The 19,839-nt window shown below is 36.8% G+C and overlaps 3 protein-coding genes across 11 annotated transcripts; 1 reads left to right on the top strand and 2 right to left on the bottom strand.

Annotated features, from left to right (window-relative positions):
* Window positions 1-221: 221 nt before the first annotated feature.
* On the top strand, window positions 222-6,553 carry LOC6585297 (luc7-like protein 3). 5 transcript variants are annotated; one of them, XM_044006932.1, is made up of 6 exons: window positions 222-614; window positions 972-1,978; window positions 2,111-2,181; window positions 2,270-4,237; window positions 4,356-4,919; window positions 5,614-6,553. In XM_044006932.1, the coding sequence occupies exons 1-4, from the start codon at window positions 513-515 to the stop codon at window positions 2,416-2,418; spliced, it is 1,329 nt and encodes a 442-aa protein (XP_043862867.1). In that variant the 5' UTR covers window positions 222-512; the 3' UTR covers window positions 2,419-4,237; window positions 4,356-4,919; window positions 5,614-6,553. The 5 variants fall into 5 exon arrangements, with proteins under 5 accessions (XP_043862867.1, XP_043862868.1, XP_002010929.1 ...); XM_044006933.1 differs by having other exon boundaries at window positions 2,270-4,919; window positions 5,614-5,735; window positions 5,785-6,553; XM_002010893.4 differs by lacking the exon at window positions 4,356-4,919 and having other exon boundaries at window positions 2,270-2,795.
* Window positions 6,554-7,758: 1,205 nt separating this feature from the next.
* On the bottom strand, window positions 7,759-19,752 carry LOC6585296 (high affinity copper uptake protein 1). Of its 5 annotated transcripts, none has more exons than XM_015161207.3 (7): window positions 19,645-19,752; window positions 19,000-19,088; window positions 10,995-11,079; window positions 10,735-10,931; window positions 10,404-10,651; window positions 9,168-9,197; window positions 7,759-8,233 (listed from the first exon to the last, which is right to left on the bottom strand). In XM_015161207.3, exons 3-7 carry the CDS (start codon window positions 11,029-11,031, stop codon window positions 8,032-8,034), a joined length of 714 nt encoding a protein of 237 aa, XP_015016693.1. In that variant the 5' UTR covers window positions 11,032-11,079; window positions 19,000-19,088; window positions 19,645-19,752; the 3' UTR covers window positions 7,759-8,031. The 5 variants fall into 5 exon arrangements, with proteins under 5 accessions (XP_015016693.1, XP_002010928.1, XP_015016692.1 ...); XM_002010892.4 differs by having other exon boundaries at window positions 10,735-10,922; XM_015161206.3 differs by lacking the exon at window positions 9,168-9,197.
* On the bottom strand, window positions 16,494-18,226 carry LOC6585295 (histone acetyltransferase KAT2A). The gene is made up of 2 exons (XM_032732575.2): window positions 17,998-18,226; window positions 16,494-17,812 (listed from the first exon to the last, which is right to left on the bottom strand). The coding sequence occupies exons 1-2, from the start codon at window positions 18,005-18,007 to the stop codon at window positions 16,566-16,568; spliced, it is 1,257 nt and encodes a 418-aa protein (XP_032588466.1). The 5' UTR covers window positions 18,008-18,226; the 3' UTR covers window positions 16,494-16,565.
* Window positions 19,753-19,839: the final 87 nt, after the last annotated feature.

Here is a 19,839-nt window from a genome sequence, read left to right as displayed (position 1 = left end):
TTTGCGTAAATGGGTTTGTGAGATTGTATCGATCGTGATAATAGTTGTATAGCATAATAATATGTTATATATTTATAAACAAGACGCTTCTTATCTACTTATTATTTCCATAATTTGATTTAAATTAAAAACTAATCGATAGTTAGGCGCGTAATGATGGCCGACGGGTAATGGTATGGCAGCATTGTACAATATTGCGATATTGGCCTTCCGACGGCGGGTCTTTGCTCAAGTTACCATCGCTAACGCGTGAGCTGACTAGGGAATTATTGATCCCGGAGTTGGCTAAATGAGCTGTATACTTTGTAGAGTCAATTTAATGGAATACGTCTAATAAACGTGCGCTACACCAGTACAAAAATAGCAACAAAGTTTGCACAGCACCTGCGACTGTCAAACTGATTTAAGCCAGTCAGCAGAAACAGCAGCAGCAGTAGCAGCAGTTCACCTACATACACACACACACACACACACCCACCCAAATACACAAATAGCACGCACACACTGCTAAAATGGTGGACGCTGCGAGACAAATGCTCGATGAGCTAATGGGCCGCAATCGAAATTTGCATCCATCTGAGGCTGGGCAAGCGGTCAATTGGGAAGATCCAGAGGTAAGTCACAACCAGAATAATATGTTGCAGTATCATTATAGACGTACTTAGTGTGATATAATCGCATTTCTTGGCAAAGACAAACCTATTTCAGATGACTTAAATTGCATTGTTTTCATTGCCGGCTAAGCACAGTGCATAGCGAAAGTCGTGCTACGATCTAAATTATGCTTGCAGTGCTGCCCATCTCAACTTTTCTTACATTCATAACAAGTTCTGAATTACTCTTAAGTAGTTCAGACTTTAGATACATGCATACACTTGTTGAAAAGTTATGTTGGAAGTTGAATGCCATCTTATTTAATTAATATCCTAAATTCATATAATGAATTTGATATTATTTTCTGTTTTTTCCAGTTCTGTCAATTTTACAATGTGAAATTCTGTCCGCATGATCTGTTTATTAATACTCGTGCCGATTTGGGTCCTTGCACACGCATCCACGACGAGGAGGCGAAACATTTGTACGAGGAGGCGCGTCCATCGCAGCGCAAACGCCATACGGAGGATGAGTTTCTGCGCTTCTGCAATGTGATGCTGCACGATGTCGATCGGAAGATACAAAAGGGCAAGCAGCGCCTGCAGCTGATGCAGCGCGATCATCCGTCGGGCACAATGTCGCAAGCGGCCAAGCAGCAGGAGCATCTGAACAATCTAACCGCACGCATCAACAAACTGATGGCCGAGGCTGAGGAGGCAGGCATCCGCGGCGATGTGGATCAGGCGCAGGATCTGATGGCCATGTGCGAGGAGCTCAAAGAGGAGAAGGAATCATTGCATCAGCAATATGAGGCGCACATGAAAAGCTATCACAAGTTGCGTGCGCCGCCGCCAACAGCGATAACAACAGCTGTAACCACGCCCACCACACCAACAATAAACGAAGCACCAATAGGAGAACAGCTGCTACTTGCCAGTCCCGGTTCCAGCGTAGAAAACGTAGCTGGCAATACGATTGCGCTCGACAGCAAAGAACCCAATGAAACGACCGATGAGGCAACAACAGGAATTGCAAGCTCTCCATCAAGCGAATGTGCTTCGCCCAGAGCGGCCGCATCCCCCTCAGCCGATGACAACAAATCGGAGTCCAAGGGCGATGGCAAACAGACGGCGAATTGGTCGCACGAAGTGCTGCCCGAAAAACAAATGAAGGTGTGCGAAATATGCGGCGCTTTTCTGATTGTGGGCGATGCCCAGCAGCGCATCGAAGACCATTTGATGGGCAAACAGCATTTGGGTTACTCCAAGCTGCGCAATGCTGTTGCCGAGATCAATGAGCGGCGACAAAAGGAGCACGAAGAGGAGGAGCGCAAGCGGCGCGATGATCGTGTGCAACGCTTTCACAATAGCTACGAGAGCAGACGGTAAATCATATTGCACTTTACATTTAAATATATATGCATATGCAATATATATATATATATTCTCTCTATTCCTCTCTTTCTCTCTCTCTCTCTCTGTATATATGTATATCTATTCCACTTGAATTCGTGCAGTGATCAGCGCGACTATCGGGAACGCAGTCGTGACTATCCGCCCAATCGTCAATCGTCGGACAGGCGGCATCGTAAGTTTGCGCACGGCACAGTTATTTAGTATTGATTTGGCATTCTGGTTTATTAACTGCCTAAATGTTTTTTTGGACCCTTGCACAGATCATCACAAATCACACCACGGCCATTCATATTCGCGCAGTGGCAGCCACAACAGCAGCAGCAGCAGTCGGCGCAGCAGTCATAGTCATCATTATCGTCACGACAGTCGGGAGCGGCATGGTCGCAGTCGCAGTCGCAGCCGTTACTAGGACACAACCAAAGCTACAAACAGCCGCTGCTACAACAACAGCAACATCTAACAAAAGCAAACAAAAGAAACAAAAACTGCAGCAAACTATGATAAAAAACAAAGCAAAAACATAATAAACTCTTCTAATCGAAACGCAAAATGAAATTAGCTGAAGATACTACGCAACCTCAGCAACAACAACAACATCAACATCTCTGGCCGATTGCCACGTCCCTCTTCCACCCCTACATACTCCATGCAGCATCGAGGTACTCCAAAATAAGATAATAATAACACATTTCAATAATATATAAAAAAAAAAGCAATTAAGATCAGACAGTCTAAGGGGCACGCATGTGTGCGTGGCACATGTGCCAAACATGCCAAAGATCTGAGGTGAGTTCAACAACAGACTATCTATAACGCTATTCATATAACTCCAACTTGTACACGTACTCGTAGTCCCACCAAGAAACCAAAAAATGTTAAATTTATATATACTCCATGTGTAATCTCCATCTGTACAGAGACAGGCACAAACTGTCGAAAAAACAAAAACCTCAAACAATATTTTAAAGTAAATCAAAAAACCTTAAATTCACTCAATTCAAAGAAAACACACACTCACACACACACACATACATAGACACAAACACAAAAATTCATTACTAGATAACAGACTAATATTTGCACGAGGCTCGCCTGTTTCGGTCTTATCTATATATATCTACATCTAAATTTATATGTTAGCTCTATGCATGCTCATTGTGCAGCTGCTACTAAAGGAATAGTGGGATGGAACGGCATTATAGGACCTATGCTGAGTAATTTTTAGAGAAAACAAACAATTGTCTTTATGTGTAAGGTATATGTAGGGCAAAGCTGGCAAAGCTTAGCAATGCAGAGCTGAAACATATTTTTAGTTTCTTTCAGTCTTTAATATAAAAAATAAGACTATTAAATTCAAACAGCAAAATGTACAAAATCCTAAAAAAAAAAACTGTTATACTAGAAATGCATCAATGTAAGTTGTTTCATATTCAATTCTAAACTTCTGCTAGAATGAGACAAATCGCAATTTTATTGCGCAAATAACTGTTGTCGTTAGCCATATTCAAATTTCATTTTTTCACTGGAACACCATGAGACCCGAAACAGGCAAACCATAAAGAGTCTCTCGTCCCTGGATGTGGAACCAGAGAACTAGTCTTTTGAGGTTAGGATCCATTTTGGTGAAATTAAATGAGATTAGAGAAAAGTGGTAAATTCTTAAAATGGAAGAAGGCCTAACGAATTTTTTTAATGGGAACAGCATTCACTCTCACACAAACACATAAATACACACACACACACACACACACAGAGATAGAGACTGCGACAACGACAGAGATATGCAAAGAATAACTGAATAAGTAACTCAAAGAACAGCTGGGAATGAGAGTATCCTTGTCGTACTTGTTATTGGAGATACGTTCAAATTGATTGTACCAGGTATTTACCACTCGACAACAAATTAACTAACATCAAAAATTAAAAAATGAAACAAAAACAAAAAAACAATCAAATTAAATATATATATATAGAAAATTCTTTTAAGTAAATGCATATGTGCTATATATTATGATGTAATGGAACACCCACACAGATATCGCGTTTGCATGGGAATGGCATGTGCTTTGGTGGTTCGCGATGGTTCGGTGCAGCGGTACAGCCGAACCAGGGATCCACAATCCAATCACGATCCGTTCGTAATGCGAATTTTTGTCAACCGATCAGGGTCAGGGTTGCCTTAAGCAGTTGAGTTATTCTATACGTTAACGGTTAAACCGACCCCAGAGGTACGTAATCCTCTCTCGCTCACACACTCTCACACTCACGCACACAAACACACAAAGCAACTCTCTTTCTCTCTCTCTCTCTCTCGTTCACTCTTTCGTCTATGAATCTGTGCTGTAGTCGTTCAGTGGGAAGAGTGAAATTATTGAATTGAGTACAAAAATCGAACTTTACTAAAGGCCCGATCACACTGAACAACACACGAACCGGTAAATAACGGCTTTCCGAGACTCGCAAGTGCGTCAGGTACATTTTCTTCAATTGTGTATGTATTTATGCCCTTTCCAAATATATATATCACATATGCTATATTTACATATAATTTATTTTTGTCCGAATCTGTTTGAATTTATTACCTAAAGCAAAATATCTCTTGAAACATTTTTTAAAATTAAAAATAATTTATTATTTTTTAATTCAATTATTCTTACAACATATGTAACTTAATTAATTTTGTTAAGTAAATTAATTTAACAAATTTGTATCGCATTGGCAAGGGCATACAGATATCGGCTACGCCGAAATTGATTTCATGTTTATTGTTGTTGTGCTTCCCAATGTATATACTACTAATGAAGCGAAATGGGAAAGAACACAAGATAATATATATATGCGACGATTGCAGCAGTAATCGATATAATCGGTTTGAATTGGTTATCGATCTAACGAATCAATGAATAAGAGGTAATTGCAATTGAATATCATTCACAGATATATGTATATGTATATATATCTTTTATGTATATGTATACATATTTATATATATATGTATATATATTTATATATATATGTATATATCTATATATATATATATGTATATGTATGATATATATATTGATAGCTTTGTATTTATAGGCGAGTGCAGCGTAATCTTATACCAATTTGTATATCCTAACTCGAAAATTGCCAAAGCGTGAACTGTGTATGTTTGTATGTCTGTATGATTTATGTATACATATAGATGTGTATACATAAATATGTAAGCATATGTATTGTATGTATGTAAACACAGTTAAATTTTGTTTAAATATACTACTAAAATATACACTAAGTATCGTTTAACCTAAGGAATTTCTAATACTTAAGCAGCTCAAGGCTACAAATGGTTAGCAACACTGAACCCCTCGACTCCCGTACTCACGCACACACACTCACACACACACACACAACCTCGATACACTCTCCGTGATTATGTAACTGCTTTTTATCGATGGGTTCAACTTTATGCTTTAATATATACATATATATTTATATGTATTTGGCGAAATTTTTGTAAGAAGTTTCGGGTGCTAATTTTTCTAGTTTATATTAAAAATGAAAAATAATATTTTTAGTGTGATATTTGTATACTGATGTTAGTCTCTATAAACATTTGCAGGATCTAAGGAATGCGCATGTTCTTCCAATTACCAACTATCGCTCTAATTCTGACAGCTAGATAGGGAGAGAAAGAGAAAGAGAGCATTGTATTCCTGGGCCCCAAATGTGGAGCTACTCCAGGTAACTTGCTTTGCCAACCCACAACAAACACCAGTTATGTTTCTTCAAGACAGACGAATGCAAATGCCATGGAGTGCCTAGTCAAAGGAGCAACGAGTAACCAGTAACGAGTAGCGCGATTAACGAGTAACCAGTAGCGAGCAGCGAGGGTGACGGTCTCACTGTATCTTCCACTCATGCTAACTGTATTAAAGCATGAGATACGAGGTGAATTTCAATTTATCTCATTTTTTCTATGTATATATATATATATATATATATTATATATATGTGTATATATATAAATAATCTATAAATTACTTCCACTCTATCATCCTTCTCTGTTTGTTGCTAACCCTGCAACAAACCACAATCCGAACAATTGTTAAAGATTTAATTCTATTTTGGCCACGTTGTATCATTCACAAACATTGGCAATAAGATTTTATTTATATATATATACATATATATTGTATATGTATTTGGTTCTGTTATGTTGTAATTAATTTTATTCAATTTGATTGGAGAGCTTTTGTGAAGTATATTGACGCATCCGCCTTTCGTTATGTATTTAGCAAAAATATATATCTAATAATATATATTAAATATATATTTTCTAAATTTTCATTTGATTTACATACTTGAATACAATGAAACAAATGCAGAACCAACTAATAATTACATTTCAAAAAAGAGAAAGAAGCAAAAAGAAACGCTAAAGCTATAACAAGAAAATGTAGTCCATAGAAAGGCGAGTTTTTAAATATTACACGCATATATATAACTTACATCTTACACTTAATATCTATTAAGATTAATGATAATAATAACATTCAAAATCGCGATAATTTTTTATTAAATCAAAGCAAAACAAAAATTAAAACGAAAAAAAAAAAGAAAAATAAAAAACAAAAACCGCAAGAAAAAATTAATAAAAAACAAAAACGTTGCAAACGATTGCGCAATCCTGAAAATGATCTTGTTTATTTCCTGTGTCTACGTGGGTTTATTTACGGGTGTTGCATAATGTTTTATATTCAGTGCTCCTCAAACCGTTGCTTTTAAAAGGACAGCACATTTACGATTTGTTATCGTTATCGTAATTTAGTTTTGTTCAGCAAATAAACGTGTATGGTTTTCAGGGTCGACCAGAATAAGAACTGGTTCGTTTTGAATTCAGCCATTTGGAGTATTGGCAGTTGCATTTCAAATTCAAAAATTGTATAGTTCTCCATCCTTTAAGTAATTCTTTTATCGATCTGTCCCGCCCTTTGTAGATGTAGTTCAAATTTCCAGTAATTTTCCCGAGAATTAAAAATACCAATTTGTTTTTAGCCATTGTATAATATTTATTGTAATTAATTTATATATTTATATAGATAATGTATACGTATTATAAATTTGTTGCCATTTATTGTTTTTATTTGCATTTACAATTAATATCTACAGCAATCTATATATGAATTTATATATACATATATACATACGTATATAGTAGCCATGTATTTTGATCAATATCATTATTAAAAAGGAATTATAAATTCATAAACTTTGAGGCGTAGCAAATATAAAACAAATGTTTTTCTTCGCTTTTGACAAACGCAAAATATAATACATACATATGTATTTGTATATATGTATAGTGAATATAATTAACATAGTATAAAACATAATTATATGGATAATAATGCGAATAATTTGAAAAAAAAAAGAAAAATATATGTATGTGTGTGTGAATGGGCCCTCGATTAGCAATTAACATTGAGCAATTGAGAAATGTTTCGCTAGCTTAGGATTGAGTTCTAACAACAAATGATTTACTGTTTCCTGATAACATTTTGTTTTTGTTTGAATTTTCTTTTTATACAATTTTTACAATTTTTTAGCTGGACAACTTTTAACAATTTCTTAACTAACCTAACCTCAAAAGACGTAGAAAAAGAAAAGTGTGTCCAAAGCATTGGTTTTTCTTTTCCTTCTTTTTTTTTTGTATACAGAATTTTGTGTCTTAAATTTGTTTAAAAAATTTCACAGTTGTAAAAAATTTGAGTGCTGGCAAATGCGTTGCCCCGATTATCCAGCACGGATAATGTATATACATATGTATATATAGTTATATACATATACATATTTATATTTTAATACCTAAAAATGTGTTTATATGCGGGTATGGAGGTTGGAGAACTTGTATGTATGTCTTTGTGTGTAGTTGCTTTTGTTGACATTTCGAGATATTGGAGCATTCAGCTGCTCCGCAGGGTCTGCTTTATCGTATCGCCTGGAACGCACTTCTGATTGGATTTCCAATCGAGCGCTGTTAGTGACAATGTTCGGTCACATCGACGATAACCGATTTCTTCCAGCAGAACAGGAAATAGCCAACTCCAGCGCCCAGGACGACCATCATGCAGAGCCAGACATTGTATGTCATAAATATCAGCATGAGCAGGAACGAGAGCGTCACCTGGAGCACGTGCAACAGCGTCTGGTACAGATGGTTGATGGACAGCATTGTGGGTCTGTATAGCGTGGCATAGTAATAAATATTTCATTAGAATATCTTGTATTATATGTATTGCCCTTTTAAGACCCCATAAATGGAAGAACGAAAAATGTGTCAGTGGTTTTAAAGAAAGAGAGGGGAGGCAAGTAAACATAACATAAACAAATTAATAAACAAACAAATGAAACGAAATTCAAACATTAACAGGATGCGGTGAAAGAAGAACTAGTTCAAGATAGAATTCTAGCGATAGTTGATTCACCTATACTAGTTCTTTAGTACATAATGTTACCTATCGATAATTTGTTATCGCCATTTTGGCGCACTCGCAATTAATTTTAAAATATCCGCTCCTTGCATAATTCAATTGATTTAAATTTATATATTTACAGTGCAAATTTTATTGAGAGGGAGAGAGAGGGAGGACTAGGCGTCCACAATAACAAAAGTGAGATTTTGTTTAATTTTTAGTTTTTGTTTTAAACTAGAGGAGTTAGTTTAATACGCTATACACATTAGGTAATCATATATTGTCATTTGGTGCATTTAGTGTGCTAAATTAAATTAATTAAAAACTACATATACATATTGGTTACAAAATTAGTATTTGCAAATTGGATTCGCTACGCATTAGTGCAATGAGTGACTTAGTCACTGATAATTGTTAATTTTGCCGATAACTGGTCAGGTAATCGTAATTGGGTCTCAAGTAACAATTTGTCATATAGCTAATCAGACGCGAGTGTTTCGTACGGATCATAAAAAAAGAATTGAAAACGGATACACTTAAGGGTGAAAGAGCACTAATTGCATTTTCAAATAATAATATCGTATATAGGGTGTAATCAGATATAGAGAAAGACATATGGTTTATAATCGTATTACTGGCTAAATATTTGGATAGGGTTTTCGGGTGAAAATAAGGGTGGCGGGAATATTGGGATACTTACGGTTGCTTGTGCACAACTTCGCCAACGTATCTGGGGGGCATGAATATATATAGGTATACATATACATACATAAATATATATATATATATATATATATATATATATATATATATATATTGGAGGCGTGGGCACAGTTAACGGTAAACGGGTAGCGGTTGCGTGTGTGTGTGGGTGTACGTATACAGATGGGGAAATCAATATCAAATTGTTATTGTTATCGTAATCGTTATCAAATTGGAAACGTAAGATTTCATGATTGATTGTATTGATAGATATGGGATTATTTTGTGAAGTTGTTTGATTTGTTTTTACAGTTTTGCGAATATTTAGCAGATGATGAGCGTAATTTACATGAAAGACGCGCGCGATTATTAAATTGATTTTGATTTAATTTTGTATTTTTTTTTTTTTTTTTTTGGTTTTATGATACAGTTGATGAGCGCAGAGGCGAAAAGCGTATGGTACACACAAGAGACGCATAAAAAACGGTAAACGGCAACGAAAACGAAAGAAAGAGAAAGAGAGAAAAATATATATGATATATAAAGAGCATTAGACTATATATAAAAATAGATGTATGTACTATATACAGAGAGTTACAAAAAAGCAATGGCATATTCACATGCATTGAAACTTACAAACAAACAAAAAAAGAACAAGCACAAACGATATTCGATATGCGATCTTCAACCTTGACCTTCGATAGTCGACAAAGAAACTTTGATCTCTGATCATCGATGTTCAATCTACAGTTAGCTACGATGTAGTCTTCGATCTACACAGTTTTAGTCTACAATCTATATAATCAAGAAATATCGAACTTTTAATGTGTTATTTTCGATATACCATCAACGCTGTCTCTAAATTTTAATCTACAGTTTTCCAGGATCAATATATAGTCATCAGCCTTCAATCTACTTGATCTTGAGATTTTTTTTATGATCTTCAGTCATCAATCTTCAATCTACGTTCTTCAGTTAGCAATTTTTTACAATCTTCCACATTCGATGTTTGATACAGAATCCACATTCTTCGACATATAGCCATTAATCTATAATTATCGAACTTTCTTCTTCTTTGACCTTCGATCACCGATTTGCGATCTACAATCTTGATCAGCGGTTTACTATCTACAATCTTCGGTCAATGATCTTTGATCAACAATCTTCGATCTGTAATATTCGCTTTCCGATCTACAATCAACAATTATCAAGCAACGATGCACGATATACTTACTGCACAGGAGAAGGGGCGGCAGCGGCGGGCGTTGGGAGACGTGGCGCCTCCGGATTTCGCTGGGGTCCCGTGACGGGCCGATACTCAAGCAGGTTGTACGTCTTCCAGAACAGATACTCGCGATAGTACTTGAGGCCCTCATAGAGCAGCGCCAGCAAAAAGATGGCTATCATCGAACCAATCAGACCAGCCACCGTGTCGATGTGCCACCACGAGAAGAGGATGGTTTCATCATAGCCAAAGTGGAACTGGACAAAATACAAAGGGAGCAATAGAAAAATTTGATATTAATTTGAGTCTCTCTTGTTGTTACAAGGGCTTGCGCCCTTACCGCCATGGACATCATGTGCTCCATGCCAGTGCCGGTGCCGCCACCGCCATGATGATGACCCGCATGCATGGTCATCGGTAGATCGCCGTGGGTCGTCGCCAAAGGCGGCGTCAGCGTGGTGGCATCCAGTCCCATGTGATCGTGATCGTGATGCATGTTTGCATGATCGTGGCCGTGCATGGAATGATCTATCAGTTCTAACGCAAATCAGACACGCATATATACATATGTATTTAGAGGGATCCAACGGATCTACTCACCAACAGCGGGTGCGTTGTGGTGTGCGTGTGGGTCCATTTCGCCAGCTGGTTCTATTGCTCTGTCCGATTAGCAGGGTTTATTGAACTGCGGCGAAATTCAAAGGTAATACGGAAATTTAGCCACAGCATCTGTGATGAGCGAGTCTGCCCGACTGCCCAGCATGCCCTTAGAGCTAATTTTAGTATATTTTGGTTAAGATGGATTATAAAATGGGTTATGCCTATATATACACTTTTCAGATATTGCTAGTTGGATAGTTCTGGTCAATTAAATCGATATATATCGATTGTCGGCAAACTTAAGATATATTAACCGAGCTTAGTCAGAGTCAGAGTTCTTCTTGTTGCCAGCTCTGCTTATTGATCTGAAATTCATTTGCATGTATATAATTTCCATTCAACTTCATTTACGGTTACTTTGCCATGCGACCTAATCACCTTTATTTCATCTTCACATCGCCCAATTACGAATCTGAGCTATGTTGCGATCACCCGTCGTTCAATCAATTGGTTTATTGCCAGCTAGAAAGTAATTCATTCACTTCCAGCAATCAAATGACGCAGCAGCTGTCCAAAAAAAAAAAAGACAATCGATGTATATCTACATACTATATGTATATTGTCTGCTTGTATGCTTATATGCTGCCACCTTTCACCCGCTGTTCATTTCAAATGAGCTTAGAAAGTTGCCCCAAGCGTCGGCCACGCCCCATTCGCGTATTTGCCCGCCACTTAGACAAAGGTCACAAATTCCTGTGGCATTCACTCAAATGAATTGAAATATCTCCGCATAGCTGTGCGTGCGTAGGGAAGCTGGATTAAAGCGAGAAAGAGCTAAGGGGAGAGCTGGAGAGAAAGAACGCATGACGCAGTTGGGTCAGTCAGTCAGTCAGCTTTAAGCTGGGCGAGAAATTTTAAACAATTTGCCGCAATTTAGTAAGTGCCAAATTCGAATCTGGCAACTAGGAAAGGTCAGGGAGAGAGAGAGAGAGTGGGAGAGAGAGAGAAAGAGAGAGTGGGAGAGATGATAGTGAAAGGTGATATAGAGCAGCTGTTCAGAAAACGAAATCTGATAAATGACAAAGGCTTTTGGAGAAGGCAAATCGGACTAGTAGTAAGTAAAAGGTAAAAGTTCAAGTGATACGGCTTATTTACTTATAGAGTCTGATTCTGTAGTCTACAAAGCAAATAGAGTCTAATTTTTACTTTCCAAATGCCATTGATCTATGGCAACATAGATCGTCTAGATGTATGCTTATATGCATATAGACAAACACTACTTATGTATGTATATGTATATCCCTAATAACCCGCTCTTACGTAAAGCATAGAGCTAAATGACATTTTCAATAATATTGTATAAAACCTATATACTCTCATAGCATACATATATGGCATAAACAGAGCATTCAGCATATCTCATAAGATAAGTAGCAGGAAATTTTGTCTTGTTTTATTGCTCTTGCTCCATTGTGCTGCAAACAAGTTTAATTATCTTGTTCGATAGCAAAGCTGATAATTATCGAGTTTTTTCGACTAGAGCAAATATAGTGAACTAGAGTAGAGCAAATAGATTTATTAAGAGAAAAGTATATAAACATTTCTCTCTGCTTTATGCAACAGCTCTTCAATTATTTGGAAACACTTTTAAGGGAGAACTGTTATCGATAACATACAACACGATAATCCTCTGGCCACAATTAAAATAAATCACTTTAACTTTCGCTTTTACTTTTCTTCCCAAATCGTTGCACTGCACTCGCTCGACTATTCAGACTCGACTCAAGAGCCGCGTTGCGCCGTCCTCCCCGTCTGAGCCTCACCAACAGACACAAATATATATGGAGTATAGAGTATAGAGTATAGAGTATATTGTATATATAGCAATATCATAATATTCCATATCTCACTGTTTATCACACTTAACCGCAATCGTCGCATCAACTTTTGTATATTTATTTTGCAATGTTTTTTTTTTTTTTTTTTTTTTCATTCTTGAAACGGGGGCAACTGCAGTGGTAAAAATTTCAGATTGAGGCATTACACTTGTTCTGCTATGGTTTAGTTTGTTTGTTTGTGGTCTGTGACCGAGCATACACACGCACACATACGCTTATATACATGTGCGCATATCAGTGCAAATTAATGATAAGGCTGCATTTGGTGTGTTTCGATTGTCTGTACTGGCTGGTGCTGTTTCTGCTCTTTCTGCTTCTGTTTTGGCATACCCTTCCAGCAGAGTATTTCAATTCGAGCATGCAATATGTGACGCATATAAATATATGTAATATGCAGCTGTGTTCAAGAAAATAGTACTAACCATAAGATAAATATAATGAACAATTTATTTTAGTTTATCAGATATACATAAATCTTAAAAATTAAATTTAAAACTTATATTTTGCGCTAAGCACTAGATTATGTTGTTGAAAATATTGCTCAGTTGCACTACTATCGTCTTGAATACATCTGCATACACAATCCTGATCAGCAGCAGCAATAATTGTCTATGAAAAGATGTGGAAACTTATCTTTAAATTTGGCTTTTTATTATCAGATAGCAAGATTTTAAAAGTTAAATATTTCTATATACATTTATATGTATGTATATACATATATGTTAAGACTGCCCAAGCAGATCGGATTCTCCAGTTAGACAGTTCATATTCAAACGATTGATTTTCTTATTTACTATGCTAGACATATAGCTCAGATTCGATTTAAAGAGCATTTAACACTTGGCGTTTGCCTCATTTTCCATGTACCACTCTCAGCAATAGTTATAATGGGAAGCTACAGGCAATTAACGCTACAAATATCGCGCGTACATGAGTGTGTCTATATTAAATAATATACATATGTAGATACTATAAATCGACTGTGGAGCAAACAGCTTTATCATTTTCATTAATTGCAGTAATGCAATTATACTGATTCGACAGCTGTTTTCAGTAGGGGCGTACACTTTAGTGAGCTTTCACTGTGCTTGAACTGGTACTGTTTAAAGCTCATATAGTTTAGTTATTTATAATAGCTTTGAGCTATGGGAATTACCATTTAGTCTGGCGTATTACAGCCCTTTCCCCCTCGATCGTCCCCTCTTTCTTTCTGTTGGATTCCATTGCTTTATGCGATAAGCAATTCATGAGTGCCTCTCTCTCTCTCTCTCGCTGTTTGTTTGTGGTTTGTGTTCCCTACTCTCTTTCTCTCACTCAACATTCATCTCTGAAATTACCTTATTATAACTTTTTAGGAATTACCTACTTTTCATTCGCGTGCCACGCCCCCTGGCTAGGGGCTCCCGTCAGCGTATCTGAGTTCAGTTAGCCCCAGTTTCGAGAATCCGGTTTTTCCAGCTACTTTATATGAAATATCTCTTTTCGCTTTTGCAATTAGACTTGTAAAAATCAAATGTGGAACTACCAAAGCGAATGCCAAAGCGAACTACCACGTTGGCTAAGTGACTCAGTCAGTCACGTGACACAGTCTCCATCCATATCCGGGCTAAGATCAGAAAGAACTCAAATGGAACCAATATAGAGTGTAGTGAATGTGCTACGACTGGCACGACTATTGAATGCCCTGCATAATGTTGGATATTACAACATTAATTAGTACATCGATTGCAAGCTATCGATAAGTTTGAGAAATTTAGTCTCCAAACTATCAATAGTAAATAGTCGAAGCTTGTATTGTCTTTAACAATTCATAGATACATATGTACATACTTGCTACTAAATTTAAATAATATGCCCCATTTACAGGGTATTTCTATAATTGATAGAAAACGAGTTCCAAATCACAATCACAAGATTTGATATTCACTTTGTCTATACGAAATCGTGTTAAGAATTATTTGTATATATGTACATACATACAAATATAAACCAAACGACTATCGCATGTAATTCGACAACAAAGCAACCGCAATAAAAATAAAAATAAAATAAAAACGGTATAAAAACCAGCTGCTTTTTTGCATTGTTTTTTCCTTTTTCTTTTTTAACAAAGATAAGCCAAAAGGCAAGTGCAAAAAGTAAATCCGAACGGTAAACCACATTCCTTCGCTCTCACTCTCTCTCCTACACTGACCCCACCATACATATTGTATATAAGAATATATTACTATATACACTATATACTAAACATACAAATGTCCATCACTGATGGCCCATAACGGCATTATGTATGCTTGCTTATTCCAATTCGAGAGAGCCAAAAAGACGTTCACCTTGATGCCAATTGAGCCCGAGCGGCGCTCAACTGGCCCAACGGGTTGGCGCTCTGCTGGTCGCAATTGTTATTTCATACCAGCTCGAAATTACTTATTTCAAAAAATTGTTTCTCAAACTTTGCTCCACATGCTCCGAAGTTATCTTATTTGAATTATATTTAAAGTCGCTAAGCGATCTTTGACAGCAAGCGGGATTTATGCGGATTGCTATTTTGGGGATAATTGGTAGATATTAATAGCAGATGCTTGATAATACTATTAATGCATTACTTAAATTCTTAGAGAATATCCTTATTCATACATATATGCACTTATCTATCGGTTTTAGAATTCCAGTATCAATTTTATAATTATGTCTCTATAACTGCTTTAACAGTTAAGTTTTCTCGAGATAAATATATTTTTTATAAACTTTAATTTCTAATATTAATAAATCACAAGAAAAAGCTTATCTTAATTTTTTTCTCGAATACTTTACTTACTGTAACGGTTCTTAGTATATTCACAGAATTAAAAGTAAACAAAAAAACTATAAATTTATTTCTTCAATTTTTTATTAGATATATGTATATATTATATATTTTTAAATCACAAACAAATAAAAAAAAAAATAAAATAAATACAAAAACAAAAAACTTTAAAGCAACTCTAACAATATGTTAGATATACTATCCGTATATGTATATAGCTCTAAAGTATATTCACAGAACATGTATAAAAAAATATATATATCTTCATTATTTTGCGCCCTCTTTTTGTTGCTCTATTCAGTTCACTGCCTAGTTTAGGCACATTTTGAGCAAGCAAATAAAAATTAAAAACTTAAGCTATCATTGGTTAAATTGTTAGTATTTGTCTTCTTGTTTTGTGGGTATTTCTTCATGTTGTTAATACAAATATGTATTAGAAATATATCTATAAATGGCTTAAGAATTAATGAACAAATTAAAAAACAAAACAAAAACTTTAAAGCAACAATATGTTAGACATACTATATATAAAGCTCTAAAGTATATTCACAGAATATGTATAAAAAATTAAAAAAATAAAATAAAATATATATCTTCATTATTTTTCAGCCTTTCTTTGCTTTTCTATTCAGTTCAGTACCTATTCTAGGCATATGTTTAGCAAGCAAATAAAAAGTAAAAGCTATTATTGATTAAATTGTTAGTATTTTTAGTCTTCCTGTTTTGTGTGTGTGTGTTTTACAAGAGTCGTCTAGTGCTGACTAGCTTTTGAGTGTTACATGGTAATTAAAATTAAAAAAAAAAATTATAAACTAAAATAAATGTGATTCATTCTTATCAGCACCAGCTGCGATCGTGGAAAGTGTTTCACTTGTCTAGGAGTCCGAATTGACGCATCTTGTTCAGGTAGAAACGCTCGAGAGTCGTGGCACAGCGATAGTAATCGGTATTGGGTGCGTTGAAGCTGCGGCAATTGGAAAACATACGCGCCATGTCGGCCATGAACAGGCGACGCGTTTTATAGTAGCCACGCTCGAGGCGCTCACCCACAGTCTTCAGGTCCATTGGATATTTGATATGGACATAATAGTCGGGCACGTCTTTGGGATTGACGGGCGATAGGAAGGGCCAGGCAGTGGTTTGGCGTCGCATCGCCTGCAGCACTGCCTCGAATAGGCCCGTTAGATGGGCAGGATTTGATCGTTCCTCGACACGAGTGGCCGAAAAATTCGGGTGCCAGCCGATCTCTTTGAGGCCCGGTATCGAAGCGATCGGTATAGCGGCGACCCCATGCTTGAAGCACGTAAGGCCGGTTCGCACCCTCTCCACCTCCTTCTGGCGCTGTGCAATCAATTCATTAAGGACTTCTTTTTGCTGGCGTATGGTCGATGTGATTTGGGTGTTCACAATGCCCGGATGGAGCTCGCAGTGCATTAGAGTGGCACTATCGTACTCCTTGATATAGCCCTCGTAGATGGGCCGTGCTAGACGTATATTGTTCGAGAAGCCCTGCTTCTTGAAATAGCCAATGGCATTGCAGTCGGCATAGGCCAGCAGATGCTGAATGCCCTTCTGCATGATGTAGTCCTTCAAGTGATTCATCAAATAGCTGCCATAGCCCTTCACCTGCTCCGGCATGGAGATCGCACAGAACACAATCTCGGTGAAGCCTTGGGTGGGAAACATACGAAAACAGATCCCACCAATAGCCTGACCCTTCTTAGCCAACACGATCGTCTTGTGCATGGGATCGTACAGCAGTCGGGTTATATAAGTGGGTGGCATCTCCGGCAGCTGTTGCCCGAATACCGATTGGAGAGCAATCAGAAAGATCGCAGTCTGCTTATCAACGTCCTTTGTCAAAGAGTTGCTAATGCAATGGAACTCAATGATGCCCTTCTGCTCCTCGGCTTTCACGATCTCATCTTGGGGTACACTTAACGGATTCAGTAATGTAGGCTTGATTGCAGCCTTCGACTCCTTTATAGCATTAATGGCACGATAGACCGCTTCGATCGGCAGATCATTTTCCTTATTATTAGCATTGCTTGTAGTCGTTTTACTACTACTATTCCACATTTTCGTAACTAGGTTGCCCAATAATAACCAATAAACTTGAGTAATCGAGAAAAATAATAATAATAATTAATATTAAAAAAAAAAAAATTGTTTTGCTAACCAAGATGTGAGGAACTAGGGCTACAAAGGTCGACCAAAACTACAAACTAAATGGAAATACTACTAACTACTTATACTGTTAATTAACAACTATTTACGAATTGGTTACCGTCAAATTTACCATTTACCATTCACGCCATTGCACAATAATCTTTGTGGAGGTATCAAAGATCAGCTAAATGGCAAATGACTAACGGACATTCAAGTTTCATGTGTTGCTGGCGTCTCAGTCTTCGTTCAAAAGACTTTCGCTTTCAGCTGGAGACATTAGCGACTTTATTAGCAACCCGTAGCATTATGCTCAGAGCTGTTGTATGTTATTTACATACAAACATATTATATTTGCATATACATACACATGTGCAACAAATACAAATATAAAAGAATGCACGTTTCTTCTATATCTATCCAGTTATTTACTTATCATTGCTAAATTCAGCAAAACTTCTCGCCAGTTAATCAATTGTGCATCGCGCATAGCAATCACTTGTAATCGCTATCATAATCGCTGTGCACGAGCAAACTGTTTTTTAAGCAGCGAGAGCACGAGTAAGTGCTGAACAGAGCAAGTGACCGAGAGAGAGAGAGCAACTCTTTGACAGCTGACAGGAGGAAGACTGTGAATTGCTGCATGTGTTAGTTGGTGCGTTCACTAACACACGCACACAGCTGTGCAGCGGAGGAGGTGGCAATAGAGTAAATTCACTTTGTATGCTTATGTGTGTGTGTGTGTGTGTGTGTGTGTGTGTGCGTGTGCTGTTACGTCACAGCGCGCGCTACATTTAAGTTTCGAGACAACTGCAAATATTGCACGATGCGATCTAAATTCGAAATCGATCGCAAAAGCAACAAAAAATAACACAGATTTAAATACCAACAGTCGCACACACACACACGCACGTGACCGTTTCTCTCTCTCCGTGGATTTGTGTGTGAGCATATAGCAGTTAAAGGTTGATTAACGAATGGAGCTGCAGCCACTGATAAACTGGCTCCGCACGTTCTTTTATTTGTTGATAAGTATTTGTATGTTTGTATATACTAGAGGCAACTATAGCAACAATTACATTATGTTATTGTATAAATATGTGTATATATGTTTGTATTAAATGGTTGTACTTACTGCACTATTTAAGTCTGCGCCAAAAATTCCAAATGCAAATGCAAACAAGTGTAAGCCGGTGTATACAAAAGTCAACGGAATGTGCGAAGCTGAAACAGAAATCGGCAGTAAATAAACGATATATGCTATTATTATTTTTCTCTCTTTTTCGGGAGTGTAATCACTGTTTGAATAAGCTACACACACGCACAGCATAACATGACAAACGGAATTATATAGTCGTATTTATCGCAGTCAAATTATCGTTTAACATTTCGCATGCTGTTCGTGCTTGCAACATCAGAGAGAGTGATGCACAATCAGAACAGCTGTTCATAACGGCATAATTGAACAATCAAAATCATCGTTGACAACGACGATGGCGACGGCGGAGATGTCCACTGAACGCAGTTGGCGAATCCATTAGCATAACAATAATGCGAATATGTCCAGCACTTTTATTCATTGAATGCACAAACATAACATAACAAGAAAAAAATTTAATGAATGCTATAGCAAGGAAGCGCACTACAGCGTTATTTAATCACATATCAAAGAAACATGTTTCTGTTTCGTGGTGTGTGCATTAATGGCTTAGCACTCATGTATTGCATTATTGGACTTTAATTGAGTTACTGTTTATTTAATAATACGCTTATTATTTACTTCTTTTTGTCGTATTGGTGTTGAATAAAAATTAAACAACCAAAAAATGCGCACGTCCGCCCGCAGACAACTTGTTCGCACGATTAAAGTTTCGTTTCATGGCACCATCAGTGGGAAAACGATTGTTGAGCTTTTCGATCTACTAACCGATTTTTGTTTACTATCGAGTATTTTCATTTCTCTTACTTTCAAATA

This window comes from Drosophila mojavensis, unplaced genomic scaffold, assembly GCF_018153725.1.
Source record: "Drosophila mojavensis isolate 15081-1352.22 unplaced genomic scaffold, ASM1815372v1 contig_136, whole genome shotgun sequence".
Lineage (NCBI taxonomy): Eukaryota > Metazoa > Arthropoda > Insecta > Diptera > Drosophilidae > Drosophila > Drosophila mojavensis.
This window is presented reverse-complemented; position numbering and strand designations above follow the sequence as displayed.